The following is a 26,555-nucleotide window of genomic DNA, read 5'->3' as shown; positions in this document are numbered from 1 at the left end:
AAACTAGTGATAATGTTTGTGTAGTATCACAATTTCTGTGTGTGGGGGAGCTCTCCAAATGATGAAGGTGACTACAAACTGATGTGATTGAATGACAACGAGAGGTTTCCAAATTATTGATAACCGATTAGAAACTATAGATGTGATTTGCAACATCATTAGAGCAATGTGACTCATCTGATTTAGGCGGTTTAAATGGTTAATTATGACCCTCGAGATCGGCCGCAACTTGTGCTTTTTATGTTGGTAGTACAGGTAGCAGATGCGGAGTGTATATTCTATTGAGGAGTTGGCAAGGTATGCAGGATAATTTTGCGTGTATCAAGTTTTGTAGAGAGCATACACAAACAACCAGAAAACTGTCTCTAGAGATGACACACAGACAACCAAAAGAATTTCACTAGGGATCTCACACAACAACAAAGTCATAACTGAGCAAATTTGACCTCAAGTGAAGGATCTAAACAAAACTTTCTCACCTCATTCCATTCACTTCTTAGTACCATCCTACAAGTGCAGATTCTGAATGCATAACTGGCAACCAATCAAATAAAAATGATATCTATCATCAACACACTAGATTATATTTATATGTTTACACAAGCAGTTCAGGCAAAGATTATGCGAGGAAAAGCACCGACAAGAAAAGACGTTAATGTAAGAAGATGGCATTGCCACTACACTGCTGAATCTCGAGTCTCTGTATAATACATAAACAGAGTAGTTATGCCCCTGAAGCATGCTTCTTTTGTATGCAGTTCCATGTTACCTCCCACCAAGGGGATTTCTTTCGACATCCTAACAGTTGTTCTTCTCGGGTACTCATTGTGATCTCTACTGGAGACCGGTGGAGTGCGAGCCAGAGGGCTAGCTCCTCGTTCAATCAAGCGGCAAACTCCTAGTCAATGTTGTGGTTGGATCTGGATCCGGCAAACTTTGATCTGGTGCTCGAAATGGCGGAGATGGCTGAAAAGGGAAGGAGATGACCGGGGGCAGAGTAGAGAGAAAGCGGAGCGGACAATGAGAGTAGCTAAGTTTTGGTCCAAGATGATGATAGGGGTGAAGTTTTGTGGGGTCGGGTGGGCCAATCCGACGTGACAGATGCGTCTAGGCCGTCTCAAATCTGTCCCACATATGGGCTGGAAATGGAGGTGTGTCTGGGCAGTCTCAACTCTGTCCCACATATGGGCTGGAAATGAAGGTGCTAGACAACCTTGGTTGGGTGGCAATTTTCTATCTGGGTCATATGTCCAAGTTGTCCCAAATATATCCCACATATGGCGACATATGGGATGGAAATAGCGGTCTGGTTGGGTGGCCATTTTCTACCTGGGTTGTGTTTGAGCTGTCTGTCCGAACAAATAGGGGGAATTGTAGAAGGGGGGGGGGGGTTGAAGATGCTCTTACTCCTAGACTAGCGATCATCACGGTCCCAGACTGTGCTCCAGCGAAATCTTCCTTAAGCATCTCTTAGTGACTCGAAACATTGCTAGAGCCCTGCGCTCATGAAAGACTATACCTTTATAGTGACTACCAGAGGCCCTGCGGTATAATAGGAGGGGGGGGGGGAAACCCACGCCCTTTCGGACCAGAGCCTAAATCTGGCGCCTTAGACCACTCGGCCAAACTGTCTTGATGACTAATTCGATCTATTACGTTAAATATTGTATACCAATTACAACTTGTAGCGTGTGTTTTTTTTGTGTGTGCGAGCAACTTGTAGCGTTAAAGAAACTGAAATAATATTCCACTGTACCTTCTTTTTTTTCTCTCGAAAAAAGTGTCTTGCTTCCCGTATCTAGATATTTGCGTCTATCCAGGCAAGAAACAATTAAATGAGATGCTAACTGGTAACTTCTCAAACTAGTGATAATGTTTGTGTAGTATCACAATTTCTGTGTGTGGGGGAGCTCTCCAAATGATGAAGGTGACTACAAACTGATGTGATTGAATGACAACGAGAGGTTTCCAAATTATTGATAACCGATTAGAAACTATAGATGTGATTTGCAACATCATTAGAGCAATGTGACTCATCTGATTTAGGCGGTTTAAATGGTTAATTATGACCCTCGAGATCGGCCGCAACTTGTGCTTTTTATGTTGGTAGTACAGGTAGCAGATGCGGAGTGTATATTCTATTGAGGAGTTGGCAAGGTATGCAGGATAATTTTGCGTGTATCAAGTTTTGTAGAGAGCATACACAAACAACCAGAAAACTGTCTCTAGAGATGACACACAGACAACCAAAAGAATTTCACTAGGGATCTCACACAACAACAAAGTCATAACTGAGCAAATTTGACCTCAAGTGAAGGATCTAAACAAAACTTTCTCACCTCATTCCATTCACTTCTTAGTACCATCCTACAAGTGCAGATTCTGAATGCATAACTGGCAACCAATCAAATAAAAATGATATCTATCATCAACACACTAGATTATATTTATATGTTTACACAAGCAGTTCAGGCAAAGATTATGCGAGGAAAAGCACCGACAAGAAAAGACGTTAATGTAAGAAGATGGCATTGCCACTACACTGCTGAATCTCGAGTCTCTGTATAATACATAAACAGAGTAGTTATGCCCCTGAAGCATGCTTCTTTTGTATGCAGTTCCATGTTACCTCCCACCAAGGGGATTTCTTTCGACATCCTAACAGTTGTTCTTCTCGGGTACTCATTGTGATCTCTACTGGAGACCGGTGGAGTGCGAGCCAGAGGGCTAGCTCCTCGTTCAATCAAGCGGCAAACTCCTAGTCAATGTTGTGGTTGGATCTGGATCCGGCAAACTTTGATCTGGTGCTCGAAATGGCGGAGATGGCTGAAAAGGGAAGGAGATGACCGGGGGCAGAGTAGAGAGAAAGCGGAGCGGACAATGAGAGTAGCTAAGTTTTGGTCCAAGATGATGATAGGGGTGAAGTTTTGTGGGGTCGGGTGGGCCAATCCGACGTGACAGATGCGTCTAGGCCGTCTCAAATCTGTCCCACATATGGGCTGGAAATGGAGGTGTGTCTGGGCAGTCTCAACTCTGTCCCACATATGGGCTGGAAATGAAGGTGCTAGACAACCTTGGTTGGGTGGCAATTTTCTATCTGGGTCATATGTCCAAGTTGTCCCAAATATATCCCACATATGGCGACATATGGGATGGAAATAGCGGTCTGGTTGGGTGGCCATTTTCTACCTGGGTTGTGTTTGAGCTGTCTGTCCGAACAAATAGGGGGAATTGTAGAAGGGGGGGGGGGGTTGAAGATGCTCTTACTCCTAGACTAGCGATCATCACGGTCCCAGACTGTGCTCCAGCGAAATCTTCCTTAAGCATCTCTTAGTGACTCGAAACATTGCTAGAGCCCTGCGCTCATGAAAGACTATACCTTTATAGTGACTACCAGAGGCCCTGCGGTATAATAGGAGGGGGGGGGGGAGGAAGAGAGGATAGTACTAAATGTGATAAAAGTTTAACATTTGGGGATATGAAAAATTTCTGGGAATATATTTTTTCTTCTAAAAAGGAAATTCAAATGAAAATGGTTGAAAGTGTAGGAAGTGGGCAGAATGGGAAGGTTATGGCTTGAAGAATTTCCATGATCTAATCTAGAAATGATTAGTGCATTTTTACACGATTCATGGATTTACAAGAGGAGAAAAAGAACGTTGAAAATAAAACAAAACAAGACAAAAAAGTATGACAGCTGTGGGGTTTGAACCCACGCCCTTTCGGACCAGAGCCTAAATCTGGCGCCTTAGACCACTCGGCCAAACTGTCTTGATGTTTAGTTTCCTGTATTAGCAAATATATTTTTGGCAACCACAACTCGTAGAGTTACATATACACATTTTCCGGGTGAAAAACCAATCTTAGCTTCCAGAGTCCCAGCATATAGATATTTCGGCCTATCCATGATTCATATGCTAACAGGCAACTTCTCAGAGTAGTGATAATGTATGTGTAGTACTCCCTCTTTTTTTCTTAATGAAGGCAGAGAATCTGTCATTTCGAAAGAAAAAAAAATATGCAGCACTCCCTCCATCCCAAAATAAGTGTTCCAACACTTACTTTTGGACGGAGGGAGCAGTACACAATTTCCTGGTGTCAGGGAGCTTTCCAAATGATGAGAGTAACTACGAACAGATGGACTGATGGACAACGAGAGACCTCTGAATAATTGATCTTGCGCTTCTTATTTTAGCAGTAGAAAAGTATATTCTAGGTTTTGTGGAGTTGGCAACGGATCCAAGAGACCGTTGCTTCTATCAAGTTCTCTATAGACCACCCACAAACAACCAAAATATGTTATGTAGAGATCACACACGAACAACAATAAAAAGTTCTCCAAAGATTGCACCAAAAAATGTTCTCTGAAGATCACACAAAAACAACCAAAGAATTGAGGCACACATAACTGAGCAAATTTGGCTTCAGGTGCAACCATCTAAACAAAATATTGTCACTTCATTCCATCCAATAGTTTGTACCATACTGCAAGTGCAGATTCTGAATGCACAAGTGTCAAACCGACCATAGAAAGACTGCTTTGCGTCAATCAACTGCGCCGAATCATATATGCTTCACACGACCGGTTCAGCACAGATTACCAACTAGATTACCGAATCTCGGGTACGCGTATACATAAATACAGTAGTCAAGCGCTTGAAGCACGCTTCTTTGTACACAGTTCCACGTTAGCTCCCTCCCACCAAGGGATTTCTTTTCCACATCCTAACAGGCGTTCTTCTCTCGGGCACTCCTTGTGGCCTTGCGCGAGCCTTTACCACTCCTCGTCCAGGGTAGCCCTGTGGAAGCACAGAACCGTGCACACCAGGATGAAGAAGGAGGTGAACTCGATGAACATGGCCCCCGTCTCGATCAGGCCAGCGTGCCTCAGGATCGCCGGGATGGCGAGGCTTCCCATGGCAGACATGCCGGTCAAGAACTTTGCGGCTTTCATCCAGCTGAAAAATGAGATGCCCTGTCTGATTATAACTGTTATGGTAGCAAATGTGTGGATCAGCATCCTAAGTTGTGATTGCCTAATGCCTATCATGTCTGCTGTGCTGATATACATGTTCAGTTTACTACTTCTCCAAAGGAAAGAGAATCATCAATTTAGAACTTACGCTCCACCCTCTCCGCTACTCAAGAACCGTGTGGATCCGTCGCCAAAGAACAGGCATGGCATTGGCACAATGATATACATGAGTGCTGCAGAACAGAAAAAGCATGCACAAGAACGTCAGTGGAAAAGCCACAGGAACTTGCTCACAGTGATTGAGGAGGATAACAAACTAGCAGTCACCTGCTAACATAGGCCACCAGTTGTTGTACAAAGCACATGCCTGCACCAAGAAAATAAATAGTCATTGAATTCGGAAGTAACAACTTGGTCAAATAATGAAGGGATAGCAATCTGATGCCGCTCGATAACCTCCATATAAAATAATTACTACAGTAGTTGTGCATGTCGATACAATCAGACCAATCTTTGTGTGCATCAACTCTAAGATGATTTTTCTAGCATGTGGGACTCCTAACTGAATAACAAGAGTAACCCTGAAGTGACCAGCAACTATGTCACAATATTACTCTTCCGCACATTCCTTGCCTCTTTGGCACAATCACACAATAGAATACTGGGCATAAGTGAATTGTAGAAACAAAACTTGAAACCAATCTGTCAGGTTGTCCTCGAAGTTACTGGAACTGACAGTGAGTAAAACAATTGCTGCCACTGTACCATCTTTCAGAAACCTGATTCAGTGAGCTTTAGGCATGAATGTACATAGCTTACCAGGATTTGCAAAAGAACGCTCGTGGAGAACATACACGCAAGTCCAGCGAGCCTGTAAGAGAAATTTTTAATAAGACGGCACACTTGTCAAATGCAAAACAATGGTTAAGAGAAAGCAGAATAATGAACTTACACTGTGAAGACACACGCCAAGAGTAAGTTGACAGCAGCATCCAGCAGCAAGGACGAAAGCAAAGCAGACGAGGAACACACAAGTTAGTCGTCAAACACTTGAAGCAATTTGCAAGATATAAGAAAGATTGATATTATCAAGAACTGCTCAGAGTGCAAGAACCTAATATAAATGCTGAAACTGGACCGTACTACCGGAGGGTAACTGCTCATTACATAGCATTAATTCATGAGAATGGATAAGCCCATCGATAAGATGCAAACGAAGTGGACGCATCACGGCCCCTGTTCCACGCAAATCTACGCCCCTGGCAGCACAGCTGACCCCGTTTCCCCTAAGGAAAGCGCACTGATCTGACTGGGCAAAATCAGGCCGTGCACTGATTTTTGTCCCCGTGCCAGCCTCGCCCACGCTACCAACCTACGCAGAGCCGCCCGGCCGGCGCAGCACGGCGCTCCGACCAACCCGCACCAACCAATCGGATCCCCCCGCACCCTGGCCCGTCAATTCGCGACCCCATGCCCCCAGCAAGAACCCTAGCCGCCCGATCCCCCCGCCGCAGCAGCCCGAATGCGAGCTCGGCCCGATCACCCGGGGAATAGGAGCTGGGTCGGGGGCAGGAAGAGAGATCCCTTACCTTCCACGGTCATCGCCATCTCCGGCGGGCGGCGGGCGGCGGGCGGCGGAGCGAGTCTTCCCGGCGGTGGGGTGGGCGAGCACCTGTCGCCTCCTCCTGCTTTCCTCTCCTCTCCGACTCCAATAACTCCTCTGACCGACCGACCGACCGACCGAGCGACCTGCTGATACCATCTCGCGCTGGCAGGTGGGCCCGGCCGGATTTGGTGGGACGGGCCCGAAAGCCTTGGTGGGCTTTGGTTGGGGCGCTAGGGCAAGAGATCTCGGGGCTGAAGGGGTTTGCTTGCTTGGGCTTTTGGAACAGCGGCGGCGGCGGAGAGGCGAAGAGGAGGGAGGCCAGCCATGGTGCGGCTGACGCTGGAGCAGACGGCGAGGGAGGCGGCGCCCGCCGGCTGCCTCGCCACGTTCCTCGACCTCTCCCACCGCTCCTTCACAGACGTAAGTGGGCCCTCATCCTCCCTGCCTCCCGCCGGCCGCCTCGGTCCCGGCTGCTTCAGTCAGTTTAACGGTGGCTCGCCGGCTTTGCTCATCTATCTCTCTGTCGTCGCTGTGCGTGGCTGCCGGATAGGTGTCGTGCCTGGGGAGCTTCAAGAACCTGGAGCGCCTCGACCTCGGCCACAACTGCCTCGTCACGCTCGAGGTACATCCTTCCTCACGCTCAATCTCAAATGCCACGCGCTCCAAAGATTTACTACTGCCCTTGATGTGATTGCTCGACAGAAACAGATAGATAGATATATTCTTGCCGACATTTCACCCCTTTGGATTGGATATACGCAGAAAGTCCTATGTCGTCGTTGTCGACTTGTTCTAGTTGCTGTCGGAAGAAATGCATCCGTGCTGCCACCATTTTCGTCTGAATTTATTGTCGCGACCAACAATGGTAGATAACTGGGAAGCAACTGTAGCTGTAAAATGATGCTACAGAGAGCTAATTCGATGATGCGCTCAAATTGAGATTTAGCTAGTGGTTGTGGCTTATGGAATATGATGATAGGTGATAGCTGGTCAGCCTGTTCCATGGGACTGTTAAACACTACTAGCTGTTATGTTCATTTGAGCCTCTGTGTATCTTCTTATTGTCACTTATTACGGTCATTTCTTTTACATGTTGTAGGGTTTGTCCGCGTGCACCAATCTCAAGTGGCTCTCGGTTATTGAAAACAAGCTTGTCAGCTTGAAAGGTGCCGAGGTCCTCTCGAAGCTGCAGGTGGGAAGCTTTCCTGGCCCTGCATTTCCATCTGATTGAACCCATCCAGAATTGAATGTTAGCTCGCTACTTTTTTAGGGGAGAATTTTAGCTCAGTTCATGAACCATAATGCTCGAGAGTTTTTCTTATCCCTGCTTGTGCAGGTACTGAATGCTGGCAAAAATAAATTGACAAGAATCGATGAGGTCAAATCGATGACAAGCCTAGGAGCCTTGATTCTCAACGGTATGTGGTGTATGAATGCTATACACTCTCAACTGCTCATCTTTCCCTGTTGTTAGCTTACTTGATTTACTCATGTTGGATCTTGGTGATTGTTTGTGCAGACAACAACATTACTTCCATCTGCAAGCTTGATCCCCATCATCAGTTGAATACTCTTGGTATGCATATTGATATAACACTTATTTATTACAATGGACTGTAGGACTGCATACCTTCAATGTTTTTTTCCTGTACGGTGTCATCTTACTTCTCAGTTCTTGCTAATAATATGAAGAATCAATCGATTCTGGCTGTTGTAAACAAGAGTAACTTTTATTATATAAACTGCAAGTACAAAATACCAACCTTGTCAAATGCAGTATATAACTCCATGTAGCGAGTAGCGTTCATGTTGGAACTCAAAGAAGTGTTGCATGGCAAATGCTAACTAATTTATGTGTATAAGAAATTCATATTGCTTTAGTAAAGTTCAAATTAATTAAATACGAATTTATGTACAATTCATTCATGCTTTTCTGTATCCATGAACTTGTTAATTGTGATTCATGCTTTAGTGTCTCCCTGAACTTGGTTAATTGTGAATATTTGCTCTGCCACAGTTCTCTCTAAGAATCCAGTTATTACTTTTGGTGATGCTTTGGTCAATGCCAAGTCTATAAAGAAGGTACTTATTCTTTATTTATTTAATCTGCAAAAAAAATGCTTTGGTGGCTCTGTTATGTAGCATTTCTAACAGTATTCGACTATCGTCTTATTGTTACAACTTCCGCCAGATATCCATGTCTCACTGTGAAATAGAAAGCATTGGATCTTCTCTTGCTGCATGTGTGGAACTGAAGGAACTTCGGCTTGCTCACAATAAGATCACTGTATGTACATGAAGGGCAATTTTATTTATTCATCTCCTGTGCATTAATTGCTATTGTTTCTTGTTAACATGGTCTTATGCACCTGTAACTTGCAGACAATTCCATCAGACTTGGCCAAAAATACCAAAATCTTGAACCTTGACTTGGGAAATAACTTAATTGAAAGGGAGTCAGATTTGAAGGTTTGCATCTGATTTCGTCCCCACATGTTCAACACCATGGTTTGCTTAGATTGTTTTAACCATTGGTTTGGTTGCTAGGTCCTTTCTGAACTGCGCTACTTGAGGAACCTAAATTTGCAGGGAAACCCTATTGCTGAGAAAGGCACCCTAGCTAAAAAGGTGACCTCTCTCTGTGACTTCTCTTCATTCCAGAGTGTATTGTAATTGTCGTTCTTGAGTAACTTATATGTATTCTCTCAGGTCATGAAAATTGTGCCGAACTTGCGCATTTTCAATGCAAAGCCCATAGAAGCCATTTCCCAGAATGAGAACTCTGGGAAAGGGAGTAAGCTGAAGAAGGATGAAGAGATGCCTGATCGTGATCCCATCGATTCTAATACGGAAAAGAAGGAGAAAAGGAAACGGTCAAAGCAACAAGTGCAGAGCCCTGAAGAACCTGCTGCCAAAGATACTCCTCCAGCTGCCACCATTGCTGCCCCAGTGAAATCCGCATTGTCGGATAGTAAGAAAAAGAAGAAGGAGAAGGTAGTCACGGAGCAGGACAAGAGCAGCAGACCGAAAAGCAAGGATGACAAGGCTTCTTTCGATGATACCGAAGGAAAGGCCAAGAAGGAATCCAAGAAGAAGAAATCTGCCAACAAAGGAGATAAAGATGCGGGAGGAATCGATGACACAGAAGTGTCGTTTGCAGAGTTGATGTTTTCTGGAGACGGCGGTGTCCCAGAGCCCATGCCGAAGGACAAGACCCAGGCAACTGCTGTGGATGGAAAATTTGTCGGAGGCCTGGTGATTGATCACACCAAGAAGAGGAAGAAGGCGAAGGGCACCCCTATCGACGCGTCGGATCTTAAGCAGTTGTGCTCTGCGCCCGAGGTGGGTGCGGGTGGACTGTCGGGCTGGGATTAGTGGTGCCTAGTGGCTTGACAGACGATGTGTATGCCCAGTGAGTAGTGTTAGTAAACTCATGTTCTAGGATCTCTGCTGCGATGAGAGCCCTTGTAGGCAGCATCTGAATTTCTTTCGACAGTTCTTTTGCACCTGAAATATGTAACCTGACTTTAAAATGTTTGTTTGAATTTTGTGAAACTTGAGACGATGATAATTGGACTCCATGCTTGACCACTCATAATTTTATGAAACTTGATATGATGAAAAAAAAATCTAGTTATAGAATTTTGTTGACATAGTTCTCAACTTTTTTAGTTGTTTGAACCTTTCTACAGAGATTAGCGAAGCGTTGCTCAGCATTAACATATACAGAGATAAACTGGAACTGGAGTAGTTAGCAAGGCTGCAAACTACAGTGACAGCGTTGCTCAGCAATAAAATTAGGAAATACAGAGATTATTCACAATTATAACCAGTAATTCTTATTTGAGGCCGTTAAGAGTCACCATTGATATATCTCATTGTCATGAAACTCACACCACACGTACTGAACATTGAACATGGCAACGAGATCCACCCGAGACATTTCATCAGCATGCGCTGTTTGACCTAAGCCACTACAAAACTAACCTCGTCCACACACGAGTAAAACAGGGAAAATTTCCGAGCACAAGCCAAATATTAGGGAGAACTGGAACAGAGCTCTGTGTCTTCGTCTTCACCAGGGATCATGGTGTTAGGGTGCTATCGGAACCGTTGGAACCGCTTGCTGACAAATTCATACGGCGGAACTTTATCGACTGCGGAAGAAAGCAAGGGAAAGGAATTCACATTAATTCATAAGCTGTGTATAAATTTTGAATTATCAGCTGCATTTTTGAAACCTAGAGGGAAATCAAGGAGCATACCATCTCCATAGCTAGCCATTGTAGGTTGGGAAGATAACAACATCTTAGCAAACGCTGTAATGTCATCTAGGGTCAGTTCCTCCATGCACTGAAGAAAATGATCGATAGGCTTCCTGTTGTGATGCAAACAAACAAAAAAACAGGATCGATGAGTTTCTTCTATGAGACAGGCTTGTGAAATATGGTTCGAACCGATGAAGATATGGACTTACCTGCTACCATAAGTCAAAAGCTGCCTCCCTATATCTTCTGCAACAATTACCTGCAGTGCAAAGTCAACAGATGGATATCAAATCCTTTTAAATATACGTGATAACTGACAAGCAACAAAGAATGGTGTGTGGCTCCAAACATACCCTTGACTCAAGATTCATTAGCACAGATGAAATCGTCGAGTTTTTCGCACGTGTCAGCTCAACCTCCGTCACTAAATGCATGCAAATTAAATCATATTTTAGAACATGCAGCTTCAGTGAAACCTCAGACAGATTTACCAAATAGGGAATGGCTCGTACCTTGTCCAGGCGTTGCAATAGCAATCAATTCCTGCACAGCGACATCAACAGCCTTTGCAACAAAATCTGGTGGCTGGAGTATTAAAAATGGACAAGAAATCATATTAAAACTCCAATAGAGAATGAAAATCCAAGAGGCCGGTGACATTACAATATTAAAATTCAAATAATTATGTTTCATGCTAGAGTTGAACGTTATAAAATGGCACACGTATAGGTAGCATAGTTTTGCTATGAGAAATAAAAAACAAGTAGACTTTGTCAGAAATATCATATGTTCAAACATTTATATATCAATTCACATTTGTGTTTTTTCTTCATTCTAATGCTTGTTTTGCCAACATCACCAGCAGAAAGTCAGTAGATGTACGAAAGGTCCTGATGCATTCAAAAGCCCATAAAATGACGTTGAAGGATAAACTCACCGTTGTCAAATAGATACCAAAGAGGCCAGTGCTATCATATACATTACTGAATGCTGAAAATGATTGGACGTCGTGATATTTAGTTAAGACTCTCAGGTCTGCAAAGAAACAACAGTGAACTTAGCCTTTTCCACAAAGCATTCACCCCCTTTGAAACAAGAAATAATTAAAACTTCAAAAAATAAACTAGACAGTTCAGCCAGCAGAACTATTCTGAAATGTAAAAAACAGTAACTGAAACAACCACATAAAGTTAGTTTACACCATGGCAACCATACTAGAGATGAACAAATGCAGTGTGTTCGTGACTTACAAAGCCGCGAATGCATCCCTTTTCCAGGACCACCAGAGGAGAATGAGCCGCCACCACCCATTAAGGTCTTCAAAATATTATTGTTGTTGCGCATGAACATTCAGGAATTAACAATTAGAATGTGAAGATGCGGATGTCAATCTAGACCAGATCATTACTATCAAATACCAACCCTTAGCTATACCTGTATGACGGTCATAATTGTAGCATCTCTCTCTTTAAGCCAGCCGCCTGGCACTTCAAAAGCCAACGCAACATGTGTCATCTGCAGGCAAAGAGATGAGTAAAATTTCAAGCTAGAACATAAGGAAGTCTCAAAACTCAAAATGGAATACTTGATTAGAAAGAATATTACATCTGATTCTGCTTTGTGTCTGAAGTCACCACCTGTATACGTAGACTTTGGTGTTTCCATAGGGGACCCCTTGTGCCAATCAGACAACAAAGGTTCTGCAACATCTAACAATTGTTGATGATCAACACCTGACGCTGCTAGAACCACACGATCAGCAGTGAAATTTTCCTGTTATAGAAATAGCAACGCTTCATGTTTTTTGAATAAAACATATTCATTGCATTGTAGAGAATATTAAAACAACCATATGGTGAGAACAGCATAGCTGAAACTGTTGCTCCTACAAACAATCATGATCCATGGATTGAAAATAAAGTTGTAAGACTAGAACAATCCTGATCACAATTTAACATCTCTCATAGTTGCTGGCACTGGATCAGCCACATACAAATCAATTCTAGTATATTATGCGGTTAAATAGAACTACTTCTATATTTTAGCGCTGCCAACAGAATAAATTGTTAATATCTAGAATCTGTCGCAACTACATCCACGGAAAACTTAAAGTATAGGGAGCAAAACGACCAAAGTGTGCAAGGATGCTCCACGGTGACCAGCATGCTGATATCATGTAATGCTTTTGAGATGTGTTCACTCTATGTAAATGGTCACCCTACCAAAAATTATGTAAAGGCAAGCTGCCAAGCAGCAAGCCATGTTCAGGAGGAATGCAAAACTCAAATGTCAGAAGCAGTACATGATAGAACTTCCGAATAATATCGGCATTGATGATCCCAAGAGCCTCCTCAGGAGCTATCAGCGGGTTCGCGATCGCCCCCTCGTATCCAACAAGGTTAAGTACTTCCTGAAGAAACTTCTCCGGGTTCTTCTGCACCGCATGGACCTCCTCTCGAGTAAGGGCCAGCTGACAAGCAACAAATCAACCACCATAATCAGCGCACAACAAACAAGATACCCACCCATAAGTTGTGTGTGAGAGAGAAAGACTGTAATGCATCGATGACATTCCGCACCTGCCGGTCGACTTCGTCCTGGACGAAGAGCGGGTTGCGGACGCTGTCGAGGAGCACCTCGACGGCCTGCGGAATGTAGGCCTTGAGCGTGTCGTAGCTGTAGACCATCTGCTCCCTGGAGGCGGAGGCGCCGACGTTGCCCCCCGTGGCCTCCACCTCCTGCACGATCTGCATGTGGCTCCGGTGCGCCGTGTCCTTGAACGCCAGCTTCTCCAGCAGGTGCGTCGCGCCGGTGGACTCGGGCGACTCGTGGATCGAGCCGGACGCCACGAACACCCCCACGCACGCCGTGGGACCCTGACAAACCACCGCACGGAGGCGTCAGCGGAGCACCATATGGGCTCATCAGGAGGGGGAGATGGGGGAGGTGGGTGGTACCGGGACGTCCTCGGAGGCGACGCGGACGCCGTTGGGGAGCGTGGTGATGCGGGTGGGGAGGCGGGCGAGCTGGTCGGGGAGGCAGGGCGGGAGGTCGAGCCCCGGCAGCGGGTGCAGGAGCGAGGTCGAGCGCGCGGCGGAGGCTGCGCCGGAGAGCCGCCGCGTCATCGTCGGCAGCGGCGGCGGCACTCTTTGGACCTCGCCGCGCACCAGCGGCCGGGACGCTTCGCACAGCTGCAATTGACGCAATCCATCCCAGAAACCGTGAGGCAGGCAGCAGGGCGACTAAATACAAGCGGGCGAGCGGCGGACTCACCTTGCGGAGCAGGCGGGCGGAGGAGCGGAGCCGGAGCATCGCGGCGGCGGGGCCGGGGCTGGTGGAGGGAGCCGCCGGCGAGGAGGAGGAGGAGAAGCTGCCGTGGAGGAGGGGAAGGGGGGAGGAATAGTTCGGTTCGGTCTGCTGGGCCTTAGGTAGGGTTTTTTTGGTGCCACGCTGGGCTCGGACCGGGCCGTCGTCCACTGGAGACCCGGTAGAATGAGCCCAAGAAGAGTTCCCGGCCCTTCCTCTTCGTCTAGTTTTTCCTTTTTTTTTCTGCCTTATCCTCGGAGAGCAGGAAAAGGCCACGGCCACGAGCCGCTGTTGCTGCTTCCCTCCTCTCCTCTGTTTTTCTCTGCCTCTCATGGAGGCCTCCATGCTCAAGCCGTCGGTGTTGCTATCTCCGGCGAGGGGAGGGCCCTCAACGGCGCGGGGGCGGGGCTGCGTCGTCGCCGGCGCCGGCGGCCGCGGCAGCAAGGTCGGACGGCTGGTTCTTGGTTGCTTACTGTTCATGGAGAGCGAGCTCCATCCATCGTCTCTCACACGCTGCTTCTTTTTCATTTCTTTCCAATCAATCAGAACCTCGAGACACGGCGGCCGGAAGGGAGCGAGCCGGCCAGAGGAGCCCACGGCCATGTCCTACCCCTGGCGGCAGCGGCGGTGAGCAGCAGCGCCGCCGCCCTGCCGTGCCACGCCGCGACCTCTCCGGCGGCGTACGAGCAATCGCTGTACAGGGCGGCGGTGGTGCTGGGGGAGCTGGACCCGGCGACGGCGAAGGTGGTGATCGGGGTGGCGGGGCCGGCGCTGTCGGCGGTGGGGTTCCTGTTCGTGGCGCGGATCGTCATGTCGTGGTACCCGAGGCTGCCGGTCACCAAGTTCCCCTACGTGGTGGCCTACGCGCCCACGGAGCCCATCCTCGCCGCCACCCGCCGGGTCATCCCGCCGCTGGGCGGCGTCGACGTCACGCCGGTCGTCTGGTTCGGCCTCGTCAGCTTCCTCAGCGAGATCCTCGTCGGGCCCCAGGGCCTCCTCGTCCTCCTCTCCCAGCAAGTCTCTCCCTCGTAGTATCTTCTTCAGCATGCTTCTTATTTTCTGAGTGTAATATATGAGCTTATTATCATGGGTGTGCATGAGTTTTTGACATTCGAAATTTTGCCAAAATTTGTCAAGAAACAGTTCAGCTCCCGCGACGATCCCGAATTTTTTCTCCCATTGCAAACAGAAGATACAAGTCGAGTCCAGACGTGGAAACCAAGTCCATATTCATACTCAACTATACTATCTGCCTTTCCGGCAATGAAGCTTTTCGCTGCCAAAGGAGAAAGATGCACAGGTTGCAACAATTTGACAGTACTAAACGATGAATTGTGAAACCATTCCGAATTTGCTTTAGGTATGAACTCATCACAAAATCGATGTGGCAACACCCCAAACAGAAGAGATCCCTAATCAGAAGGCGACTCGGTCGACGCAGAACTAAAAGCACAGTGCAAGACAAAGGCATCATCAGGAAGATGGATTTGAACTAGTTGCCATTTACAAGGGGGCACGCTTCGCGCCCGTGTTTATACAAATAATCGTTACACCCACCACCATCTGATTTCGGCGGCAAATGTCATCTCGCTGTGTATTCTGTATGAGAACAAGATTATATACCATACTATCCTCCTTGGAAAGAAGAAAAAAAACATTTCCCTCCTACAACCCATGTATGTATATTGTTCTGATCTATCTCCAATTGGGTGCTGCATGCCTCCCTGGCTTCTACAGGCAGCCTCTGTTTGTTGAAGCAGCAGCTAATGACTATTTGTACTGTAAGTCAGTATACAGCTGAGAGTAGCTAAAGCCGGTCAAAAATTAGGGCGACAGGCAGTGACTATTGGTTGATTGAACACAGCTCCCACTTCCCTTCGCCGTCGATGAGTTTCAGTTCCAACGAATGGAAGGGTATGAGAGCAGGCCTCTGTGAAAAAGATGAGAGAAGGCTTCAGCATCACACACACACACACACACACACACACACACACACAGAGTTTCACATTTAGAAAGACGCGACCACGAGGGGCCAAAACAAGGGAGCTCGAAACGAAATCCCGTGGGACAAGGAAATCAGATCCGATACCCAGCGGTGCTTGTGTTAACTTGCAGAGGCTCGGGAGGATAAATTGATGAATAAAGTACTTACTTGGGAGGAAGTGACCACAGTTATACCCATGTCAGTTGCTAGCCTGTACAAATGCTCCTCGACATCGACACTCGTAGCACTGCGGTGAGCATACAAGATTTTTTAGTAGAGATTGACAAACGAAATGGGAGTACAAAATATAGCGTGATACAACACGTACTTGGTGCACTCGTCAAGGATGCCAAACTTAGGAGAGTGAAAGAACAGGCGGGCCTGGAAAGATAACAGTCATTTCAAGTTAATACGCCGTTTGGTTCGCATAAAGGTACAGAGATAGCTTGAAACAAACTGTGAGCATATAACCACTGACCATGCCTAGCCTCTGCTGTTCTCCCAAGGACAAAATGTCTTCCCAATTGGGAGTAGCATCCCAACCTTCTCTTTCGAGAAGATAGACCAAGCGAACATTCTCTAGAATTGTCCTCAGGTGATCGTCCAGCGATCTAGACCTGTCACCTACATCGCCAAGGTTTATGGTGTCATGTCACTACAAATCAATATAAACCTTTGCTCATAACAATACAGGGTAAGGTCAACATATTAAAACTTCTTTTAAAATACCATCAACTAGCACAGACCACTTTGAATTAAAGCTTCATCTAAGAAACGCGTTATATTGGTGCATTCCTTCGAATTTTAGTACACAAGGTTTTTATAAATGTGTGTTTCGCACGTTGAATACAGAGGCTGAAGTCGACAGCTAGATGTTTGCCTTTGCAGAGTTAGGTAACACTTACTTGTTTTGGACAATGTAAGCATCTTCAACTCTGCCTCCTCACGTGAGAGAGGATATATGATCTGATCTCTCAAGGTTCCAAGGCAAGTATATGGGCGCTGAGGAACGTGAAATATCCCTTCAGATGGCACGGTGAGCCTTCCGGAAGCTACAGGCCACAAACTTTGGAGCACCCTAAAAATGGAACTCTTGCCACTGCCGTTTGGACCTTCAGAAGAAATAATTACATATATTAGAGAAACAATGTTGGCATGGTGCTAAATAAAGCCAAGCAGAAGCGGTCAGATCACATACCAGTGACAAGAAGGCTTTTTCCTTGAGACACATCACAAGACAATTGGCTAGCCAGTAGCTTTTGCGATGGGGTCACAATATCCACATTACGGAAGGAAATAGTTTCTTCAGATGGCACACTGATAACATTTGAGGGCATGACAGCATCTAGAAAAACAACAGTGTCATATCCAGGTACAATTCATAGCATCAAGATGCCAAAAGGCTAAAACCTTTTAACTTCGATAACATCATCAACTGATTATGAACAAAACAATTCAGCATCTTACAAATTTGATGAACTAATTTCCAGCTGTGGTCAAGGTGGTCAACAATATCATATGATTACTACCAAGGTTTCTACAATCAGTAATGGTGGTACCTCTTAACCAGTTATGGACAGTTAATAGTTTTACAGAACAGCAGATGTTGCACTAAAGAATATTGAGTAGCCAGATGCCCAGATTTGCCAACTAAAACTGACAGTTTTTTGCATTGTCCAGAGAAATTCCAGTACACAGTGATTTTCAATTTTTCCTCCACTCAAGAATTTTTTGTATCAAAAATTACAGTGATGACATTACATAGTTGGACAAAGTTGCAAAATAAGAAGGTTGACTCTTATGATACTAGACTGAACATGCTCACATAAAATTTTATCATATGGGCGGTTAGTGTTCATAATTTCAGTTCAAGAGCTTGTGGCAGGTTGCACAATGGTTGACCAAAATAGGAGTTATGCTGCTGATATGCAATATCATTTTATATTCAAATGACATAGGTTTCTGACTCAAGCATATGAGGCACTAGAGTTTGCAGTGAATTGAAACTTACTGCTTTGAGATGCCTTTAGAAGCTCCTCGAGTTCAAAGATCCTATTGACACCACCAGAAAGTTCAAGGAATTTCTTATGCAACTCGAGAATGTCACCAAAAGCTATGAAACTTTGCGACACTACAGATGCCAAGAACCGCAGGGCATGTGCTAACTCTCCTGCAATTTCAAAATGAGAACATATTGTAAAACTGTATGCAAAATAATATCGATAAAATGGGTCGGTTTCAAGATTTACCAACCTTGTGTTGAAGTCAAAGCTCGGTCCCCCTTGTGTTCCAAAGCATATAACAGACTCAATCCCCATGTCACATTATGAGGCAGCTGCTTCGTCACGAAATCATCAAATATACCATAAAGCCATCTTTTCCTCAAAAGAATCTTCGAGTGGTTGAGCAAAGTTGCGAACTTAGCTTCAACCATCTGATTTATAAGAAAATAATGACAATGTGAGGCCATATACTTTTACTAACAAATCCTGTGCCAGAAGTGCAGATGAAGCTACATGTAATGTATTTTTATCCTTTCTTTTTCAACATAAGTTATGCTTGTGATTACATGAGTCATTCAGTATTTAGCATTTCAATTGAAATTCAGAATAATTATTTAGCACAATAAATAGGAAATTGAACATAAGAATCACAATACATAAAATTCATAAATCTGAAGGAGCGTTCATGTGGTAGGAATAACTCACAGCTCTTTCCCTTGATCCACCACCAAAGAAAGCAATTGACTCAGCATGTGTCCGCAGTCTTGAGTGCATGAACCTTGAACAACAAATATTAGAAGGTCAATACTGGAAGTTCATCATGCTATAAGAAAGCCAAATACACAAATACCCAACAAATTATATCACTAACCTGAAAGAACTTTCAAGTTCTTGTTCTTGGTTTGAAAGATCACCGAAATCAGGGGAAACGGCTCTTAGAAAACCAAGCCCTAGCAACATGTATGCGTACAAAATAGCAACTCCTCTTCTCCCAGATAAAAGCTTCATTCTCCATGTAAACCTGGAGAATAGCAGTAGCTTAACTATGAAAGCCTGATTAACCAAAGAACACCGGAGCAACACATGAGGCCACAAAGAACTCACCAAAGAATGTCAACTGATGGTTTCACCATTCCAGTAACTAAGCCAGCAAGATCATTCGTCAACTTCTCCACATCACGTGTTATTCTTTGGTCTGCATCAATCTCCATGCCTGTCATGTTAAATACCTGGAAAAGAAAGGTCAAACTGCTCAGCTTTTATTCAAACAGAAATATTGTCATGACAGAACAATGCTAGCAACAGTTATAAGGGGAAAACACTGCTGCAAAATGGAACAAATGACTTGCAAATTACACATTTTGTTAAGGTAATTTACCTTGTAAAAAGCATTTCTTTTCAAATAATATGCAAGTAGATGGTTGGTCATGCGAATTCGCCATCCAAGAGCAATCTTTGAAGTAAGGTGTCTGTAAAGAAATACTCAATCAGGTCATGTAATCAATTATGAAAAATGAACTGCCACTCTAAAAATAGTTAAATACACGCAAGCATGAGTAGTACTTTCATTCTTGTGGTGAAGACCACATGAGGTAGCATAAAGTAATGTTTCAGATGAAACATTTGAATAGATAGTAAATATTTAAAAAAATGTGCGGGGTGCTTTGCTAAGAGAGAACGTCGTGACAAGCAGTCAAGCATTTCAAAATAGTGGAACCAAAAGTCCAAATTAACCTCAGTGATGGTGCCACAATTGAATTTGCAGCACTTTGCATTACACTGGTCCCGATCAATCGAATGAAGGCTGCCTTGTCCTGCTCCAGGACATACTTAACACTAGTCCCTGTCAAGAGGTGCAACTTGTTACAAAAATTGTACACCAGCCAGCTCCAGTTCTTGTAGTAAAGGAAAACACACGAGGAGCCAACCATTCAGTGAAGCTATACGATCAGATATCCAAGTCCGAGATAGTACAAGTACTGCAACTGCAAGCAATTGTGCCCCTTGCTTATCAACGATTTTAGGAACCTGCCAAACATTCAAGAAAATCATTAGAATTAACTATCTAATAAAAACCCTTAATCAATTAGGAAATGTAATTGTGTACCAGTATTTTAGACATTGCAGCAACTCTAACAGGCAAAGGTCTCGGCGAGCACTGCAATTGTGGGATCAGATGTGGCTGTTCTGTGGATTCTATTTCCATATTGGGGGAAGTAGCTATGACCTGTGTTGAATAAGAATGTTCCTTGGGGCCCGATAAAGTATTTTCCTGGTAATAGAATGTGTTAAAGAGTGACACAACGAAGACCAATAGTAGCAGTACAGACTATGAAATCATAACTACCTTTGTATTAGCACTAAAAGCCCTTTGAACAGCAAGTGCGTCAGATTTGCGGTCAGTTTCTGATGACTTCAATGCATCAAACTCCGATTCAGTAGGAAGGAAGGAGCCATTTCTACAAAAACAAGAGGATCACACAAAGTTCAGCCTTCTAGAGACAACAGGTCAAAAGAAGAAAAGAAAAAAAGGAAAAGAATCATGAACGTAACCTGTTATCTTGAACTTTCCACCCTCCTTCACCATCCAAGGACAAAACGACATCATGAAAAGCAACTAATGCTGGTCGGTGAGATATTGTTATGCATGACGTGCCCATTGCTCGGACCCTATTGCAGAAACGTTCTTCCATATCAGTCGTCACAGCACTAGTACACTCATCCAGGATGGCAAACTTGGGCTTATGGTAGAACAATCTCGCCATTCCCAATCTCTGTTGCTCACCAAGAGACAACTCATCACCCCAGTTAACTTCCTTGTCGAGAGGGTAGCGTTCTAGCAAGTATTCTAGATCAACCTGCAAAAGAAAAAAAGGACAACACTAAGGATCCCCAGAAAGGTTTATTAAATACTTGTTCGGGAGAAAGAAGCACACAAACAAAATGAGTGGGGTATAGCTGAACAAGGCCAGCGTATTGGTTTGAGTATAATTACATTCTTTAGAAGATCCACCATACCACCATAGCTAAGTGGTTCGGTTTCCTGATCTGCTGTAAGTGGATAGATTAACTGGTCGCGAAGTGTTCCGACAGCTGTATATGGTCGCTGGGGGACATAAAAGATTTCCTTGTTAAGATTAGAACCAACACCAGGTTTGACAATGTGGCCAGATACAAGTGGCCACAGACCCCCAAGAACACGGAAAAGAGAGCTTTTTCCACTACCGTTGGGACCTGAAATAAACATCACAGACACATAGAAATATTAATTTCCCATGCCTGCAATTTTCATGTAAAAGTGGCAGAAAAGACAGGGAAGACATAAATATAGCATCAGGCATACACATAAATAATTAAATATCAAGAGCTTGAGACATCACCCTACCAAGTTCAAGCACACAAACTTTGAGGCAGTTCTCAAGATAAGGCTGGCCAATAAATGACGTCTAAGCCAACAAAACATTTAAAATGATCTGTCTAAGGTTGACAACCGGAAAATTAACCAGACCACAAAGAAGATCAATTTAAACTGTGACCCCTCCACAAATCAAGACCAAGCATCTAGGGTCAAAGCACTGGTTTTAAGAGTTTTTCCCAAGTGAAAGAGAGGTGATTTTAGGCAAAGATCTATAACCAGCTTCTAACTAACACCAACCTGTATGAGGGGAATAGATTGACTAATGGTAATGAGGAAATATCAACAGAAGTTGACAAATCCTACTTTAAACCCACAACTATCAAATGCACAAAGGAGGTTTATGTATACCGTGTATGGAAGAAGCAACAATCAAATTACCGTCATTTCTTCTAGCAATGAAGGTGTAAACATTCAATCGATTCAATTTCATTGCAGCCATGACTTAGAACCAGATCTAGGGGAGCAAATATTTGATAGAGAGGTTACAGCTTACCAGTGATCAAAAGATTAGAACCCGACTCCACCCGGAGAGTTAAATCATCAACCAAGACATTCCCAGAGGGTGTCACCACCTGTAACGAACTTCTATTTATATCTTGGTATCGAACAGATAAAATAATGAGCATAATACTCCCACCATCATAATTACCTTAACACCTGAAAATTCTATATAGTTTGCCTCACTAATATAATTTTTGGCAGAAGAATTTCGGCTCATTGATCTGTCACGAACCCCAGATAGCTCACGTGAAACATCCAGTAACTCATGAATACGGTCTGCATAGCCACTGTCAATCGGAGCGCAGAGTTTATCAGCATAAGAGACAAAAAAACCAGAACTTATGTATACTAGAAATGCATGAAGCAATCATAGCTGGGTGGAACTTAAATATAACTCAACAGAACACAGCTCTCAAGTTACATAGTTTAAAAGTAATAAAATGTACCAGAGGTCCTAAAAGTATTTCGGGCATAACAGTGTTGAGAAATGTAAACACAATACCAATGTAATTCTTAGAAGCCAAAATTTAATATGTACATGCAAACATTATATGTTTAGCAACTATGGAACTACGGCAATTTACGGCAATCAATTTGATAAAAAAATTGAATATACAAATGTCTACTTGACATATAGGTATCTCAAGCATTTCTCACAAGAGTGTAAAGGATGGTGCATTTACCTGAGAAGATTTAAACGTCTTGAACTGGTAGAAAGGGTGCCAAGGGACTGGAATAATGATATTATCACACTTGTGTGATAACGAAGATTACTCAACATCTCTGCCCGTCCTAAAGTAGATGTATCAGGTTTAAGATCTCCCGCAAAGAAAGGTTCGACAATCAAGATAACTCCCACTGTGGCACCAAGATACTTCAGAAGAAAATCCTGAATCATGCCAAACCACCAGTTCTCATGAAGAACAACATTCACGTGCCGCACAAGAGCCTGGAACCGCTGCATAATGTGCGATTCTTCTCTGTTCTCACCACCATAAAATGCCACGCTCTCAGCATGAGTTCTCAGTCGTGAATGAACCTGGCGATATTCCCCTTCTAGTTGTTGTTCCATGGCTTTCAACTTCCCAAAAGAAGGGGAAAATTTTCTAATTGTGCCACCAGCACCAAGTACATATGCCTGAAAGCAATTACTTATTAACATTGTATCTAATTAATTAAGCAGCAAACTAGTTATCATAATATTATTACAGTATACACAAACATTAAGGCAGCATAGTGTCCTCCGAATAGAGGAGCGTTTGTCTTTGACTGACCATAAGAATTTCCATATCATACTACAAATCAATAAGGTTAACAGTATATGTAGAAATATTTTTACCAGAATCCAGAGAACATATTTCGGACTTGCATAAGAACAGATGCGCCAGATGTATATTAACCCATCTGCAACTGCAATCAGATCATCTTGTACAAGGTCACTTAGTCCTGCGCAGAACTTAGGAATATCACTAGCAATCCTTTGCTCTGGGTTTGAAATCCGATGATCTACATGTGAGATCTTGTAGTAAACCATATTCTGGACAAAAGTAGGAAAAAATCCATGAGGAGTTGCAGTGAATATGTGGTTCAAAGCAGGAAAAGTTTGGCAATCGACCAAACTATCAACTCTGAATTTCACATGATAATCTCTAGGATAAGAGGTAATGAACAGCTGTGATAAGTACACAGAACACTTAATGTGCATTGCAGCAAAAAGAACTGGCTTCACTTAACTCTATGGATTAAGTGAGTTGAGATAGATAGCCTCAGAATACTTCAACACTACATTATTTTTGCATGACCAGGTATCATGGCCATAAAAATATTTGTGTTCTTTCAGCTGTTGTGTGTAGCACAAGTTGTTGGATGCAATTCTTGGACCTAATAATAATTCACAAATAATGCTCCGCAAAGTCTACCAACTGTATATCAGTTCATCTCAGACTTTCAGTACATAACTGGGAACTGAAGAGTGAAAAAACATGTGAAGGTGTGAAACAGAAAGGATATTTCAACTTCATAATCCAATATACCTACCTCAAAGTAATCAGCATGGATGAGATCCGTCAAAATTTTCTTGAAGCGCAAGCTTAAGGATCCTGTCAAGTACTTTGAGGTCTGATATACCGTGGACTGAAGAAAGCATAATAGAAGATTTTCAATGATTAGGCGTGTGAAGGCCGGAACACGCCGAAGAAACGCGGATTTGAACAAATACCCTTGAACTTTTGCTAATCTGTGACCAATGGCTGTACGTAACACCTGCGGAAAGTCCGTCGGTTAAAAAGGTTCCACATGACTGAACCCAGGTACAACTTATCACAAATAGCCAGCAACAAAGTCAGCAACCCAGTAAGATACCACAAGAAATTAAACTAACACATATGGACCATACAAATTCTGATACTCAAAAAAGCACTATTGGTATGTCAAACAAATGAAACAGGCAGAATGGGAGATTTGTAGCACTTACTGCTGTTAACATCAAGCCAAGAAGGTAATTTGTTCCACTTGGGCCAATCTTCTTAAGTAAAATGGCAGCCAGGAAATGTAAGGATTTCAATAAATTTTTCTTTTTCCTTGTCTTTACCACTTTACCATCAACACCATTTTGACTAATGCCCTCTTTACTCCTGGTATGTGCATTTCCATCATTAGAATGATTTTCTTCCCGATGTTTCCTCCGTCGACCTGACTGCGCATATGCTAAAGTACCACCAGCAAGTAGTGCGCCAGAAACAACTGCAAGCGTCCTCCTGAACGTGGTTTCAAAGGAAGAAGCATAAGGTAAGAACTAGCAACTGATTAACCAAATTATATATAAAAAATGTGTTGTGATCAGCACACCTTCTAGAAGAAAAAAGGTTTCGCCCATGCTCCGTAAGTTGCAATAACTGAAGCGATGACATTGTTGCTAGATTGCCCTCCCCAAGGAGATATAGACAGCAAGCAAAAACAGAGGGCTGAGCAGTAAGGAAGCCTTGACGATCAACAAAACACAAATGTCACCAAGCAAGGGCGCCGCCTGTCACAATACAGCAGCAATATGTCCAATTAGAACCTGCGAATATTCAGCAGATAACTATTATTCATTGCAAACATGGCTGTTAAGAAAATGTGAAGAAAGCTAAGAACAAAGAAGATAAAAAAAAAAGCCTGTAAGACTAGCCAACCACACCACAATGCATCAAGCACAAGACGCACGCAATCGAATTTTGGGAGTGAAACAAGTGCATTCTGCCTACATCACCAAGCAACAGGGTAATGTGAGCTCTATGCCCTGCCCTCAATCATGAAGAATTTTGCCGTGGAGCTGCAATTCTACATTCTCATTCCCCTGCCCTCAGGCGACTACCCAACCTTAACTCCATAACCCACTGCACAGCCCCATTGCAGAACACTGAGCACCCTGCAAGTTCCCCTGCTCCTTAACTACTTGTTAACAACCAACACTACAATGGTCTGCAGTTACTAGGTCCACGCTTAAACCGGTGGTCAGTGAGAGTAGCTAGGTCCACGCTTAAACTGAACTCTACAAACCCACTACACAGCCCCATTATGGCAATTGAGCACCCTGCAAATTCCCCTGCTCCTCACTTGTCAGCAGCAGCCAATACAATGCCGCAGTTACCATCACAAGCCCCACGAACAAACCAACCGGTGGTCAACGGCAGTAGACAGGTCCACTCCACTTGCAGCTCGCCCAACCTCCAAATCTGCCCTTCTTCACACAACAGTTGACGGATCCGTAGCTGTCGGGGCAGAGGAAGCAGGGCAGCAGAGGAGCAATGGCACGGAGGCTCCCTCCCTCCCACCAAACTCCCGTATGCGTATATCCCACCAAACTGACTTCATACCACTACAACAGGACACTGGACCACCGGGGTCATGAAATCCGCTGCTACTTGGATCTGAGCAGTGAGCAGAGTCGCCATTAAGTGAGCTCGGCCGCACTCAAGTATTACCACGGGGTAAGCAGGTAAATGAAGTAGCTAGTGGAGTGAGCGACTGACGCGCGCACCAGAGTTCTCGACGGGAATTAGCAGTGGTACAGTCCATCCATCGCGTGTGGCGGTTACTGGGAGCGGAGCAATGGCGCCCGAACCCGCGCCGCCCCGCTGTTAGCATGAGGGTGCGAGGCCAGGCGCGCGCGGAGGAGAAGCAATCGAGGAAGCGGGCAAGCAAAGCAGCGTACGCAAGCGCGGGCGAGCGGGCGAGACCCCCGAGAGCACACGCGACCTACCTACCCGAAGTGATCGAACCCGGCGGCGCCGGGGCGGGCAGACCCAGTCCGGTGGCGGAGACAGGGGAGAGCGGCGACTGACCTGGGCGCCTCGGCGGGCGGGCGGGACCGGCGGCAGCCGGCTCCCCCCGATCGGCGGGATCGCCGCGCGCGCGGGGACGGGGAGGGAGGGCGCGGCGGGCGGGCGGCGACGAGGAGCGGCTAGTGGAGATGGAATCGAGCCGAGGGATAAATAAAGGACGGCGACGGCG

General features: G+C 44.6%; 4 protein-coding genes and 1 non-coding gene across 9 annotated transcripts; 2 read left to right on the top strand and 3 right to left on the bottom strand.

The window, feature by feature from the left end:
* Nucleotides 1-3,691: 3,691 nt before the first annotated feature.
* On the bottom strand, nucleotides 3,692-3,771 carry TRNAL-UAG. The gene has a single exon. It is a non-coding gene; the product is annotated as a tRNA-Leu (tRNA).
* Nucleotides 3,772-4,439: 668 nt separating this feature from the next.
* On the bottom strand, nucleotides 4,440-7,008 carry LOC125546278 (vacuolar protein sorting-associated protein 55 homolog). 2 transcript variants are annotated; one of them, XM_048710491.1, is made up of 5 exons: nucleotides 6,565-7,008; nucleotides 5,795-5,846; nucleotides 5,303-5,342; nucleotides 5,124-5,208; nucleotides 4,440-4,958 (listed from the first exon to the last, which is right to left on the bottom strand). In XM_048710491.1, the coding sequence occupies exons 1-5, from the start codon at nucleotides 6,735-6,737 to the stop codon at nucleotides 4,775-4,777; spliced, it is 534 nt and encodes a 177-aa protein (XP_048566448.1). In that variant the 5' UTR covers nucleotides 6,738-7,008; the 3' UTR covers nucleotides 4,440-4,774. The 2 variants fall into 2 exon arrangements, with proteins under 2 accessions (XP_048566448.1, XP_048566449.1); XM_048710492.1 differs by lacking the exon at nucleotides 6,565-7,008 and adding an exon at nucleotides 5,928-6,543.
* On the top strand, nucleotides 6,730-10,160 carry LOC125546276 (dynein axonemal assembly factor 1 homolog). Its single transcript, XM_048710489.1, has 10 exons — nucleotides 6,730-7,001; nucleotides 7,132-7,203; nucleotides 7,681-7,773; nucleotides 7,918-7,999; nucleotides 8,101-8,157; nucleotides 8,599-8,663; nucleotides 8,773-8,868; nucleotides 8,964-9,050; nucleotides 9,129-9,209; nucleotides 9,291-10,160. Exons 1-10 carry the CDS (start codon nucleotides 6,906-6,908, stop codon nucleotides 9,954-9,956), a joined length of 1,395 nt encoding a protein of 464 aa, XP_048566446.1. The 5' UTR covers nucleotides 6,730-6,905; the 3' UTR covers nucleotides 9,957-10,160.
* Nucleotides 10,161-10,394: 234 nt separating this feature from the next.
* Nucleotides 10,395-26,555, bottom strand: LOC125546273 (ABC transporter D family member 1-like). 4 transcript variants are annotated; one of them, XM_048710487.1, is made up of 37 exons: nucleotides 26,387-26,555; nucleotides 24,909-25,122; nucleotides 24,535-24,817; nucleotides 24,099-24,323; nucleotides 23,401-23,598; nucleotides 22,745-23,199; nucleotides 22,210-22,348; nucleotides 22,054-22,132; nucleotides 21,138-21,376; nucleotides 20,696-21,000; nucleotides 20,490-20,601; nucleotides 20,250-20,414; nucleotides 20,071-20,170; nucleotides 19,877-19,985; nucleotides 19,521-19,611; nucleotides 19,247-19,371; nucleotides 19,014-19,163; nucleotides 18,848-18,920; nucleotides 18,393-18,573; nucleotides 18,151-18,309; nucleotides 17,338-17,484; nucleotides 17,045-17,251; nucleotides 16,618-16,763; nucleotides 16,468-16,520; nucleotides 16,296-16,386; nucleotides 15,477-15,554; nucleotides 13,429-13,725; nucleotides 13,152-13,319; nucleotides 12,455-12,622; nucleotides 12,284-12,364; nucleotides 12,100-12,166; nucleotides 11,787-11,884; nucleotides 11,362-11,434; nucleotides 11,203-11,273; nucleotides 11,059-11,108; nucleotides 10,847-10,959; nucleotides 10,395-10,738 (listed from the first exon to the last, which is right to left on the bottom strand). In XM_048710487.1, exons 2-37 carry the CDS (start codon nucleotides 24,968-24,970, stop codon nucleotides 10,683-10,685), a joined length of 5,214 nt encoding a protein of 1,737 aa, XP_048566444.1. In that variant the 5' UTR covers nucleotides 24,971-25,122; nucleotides 26,387-26,555; the 3' UTR covers nucleotides 10,395-10,682. The 4 variants fall into 4 exon arrangements, with proteins under 4 accessions (XP_048566444.1, XP_048566443.1, XP_048566441.1 ...); XM_048710484.1 differs by lacking the exons at nucleotides 10,395-10,738; nucleotides 10,847-10,959; nucleotides 11,059-11,108; ... (7 more) ...; nucleotides 13,429-13,725; nucleotides 15,477-15,554 and adding an exon at nucleotides 15,626-16,085 and having other exon boundaries at nucleotides 16,308-16,386; nucleotides 26,387-26,553; XM_048710485.1 differs by lacking the exons at nucleotides 10,395-10,738; nucleotides 10,847-10,959; nucleotides 11,059-11,108; ... (7 more) ...; nucleotides 13,429-13,725; nucleotides 15,477-15,554 and adding an exon at nucleotides 15,626-16,085 and having other exon boundaries at nucleotides 16,308-16,386; nucleotides 24,909-25,086; nucleotides 26,387-26,553.
* LOC125546277 (protein COFACTOR ASSEMBLY OF COMPLEX C SUBUNIT B CCB3, chloroplastic) lies at nucleotides 14,426-15,307 on the top strand. The gene is made up of 2 exons (XM_048710490.1): nucleotides 14,426-14,600; nucleotides 14,702-15,307. The coding sequence occupies exons 1-2, from the start codon at nucleotides 14,487-14,489 to the stop codon at nucleotides 15,185-15,187; spliced, it is 600 nt and encodes a 199-aa protein (XP_048566447.1). The 5' UTR covers nucleotides 14,426-14,486; the 3' UTR covers nucleotides 15,188-15,307.

This window comes from Triticum urartu, chromosome 3, assembly GCF_003073215.2.
Source record: "Triticum urartu cultivar G1812 chromosome 3, Tu2.1, whole genome shotgun sequence".
NCBI lineage: Eukaryota > Viridiplantae > Streptophyta > Magnoliopsida > Poales > Poaceae > Triticum > Triticum urartu.
This window is presented reverse-complemented; position numbering and strand designations above follow the sequence as displayed.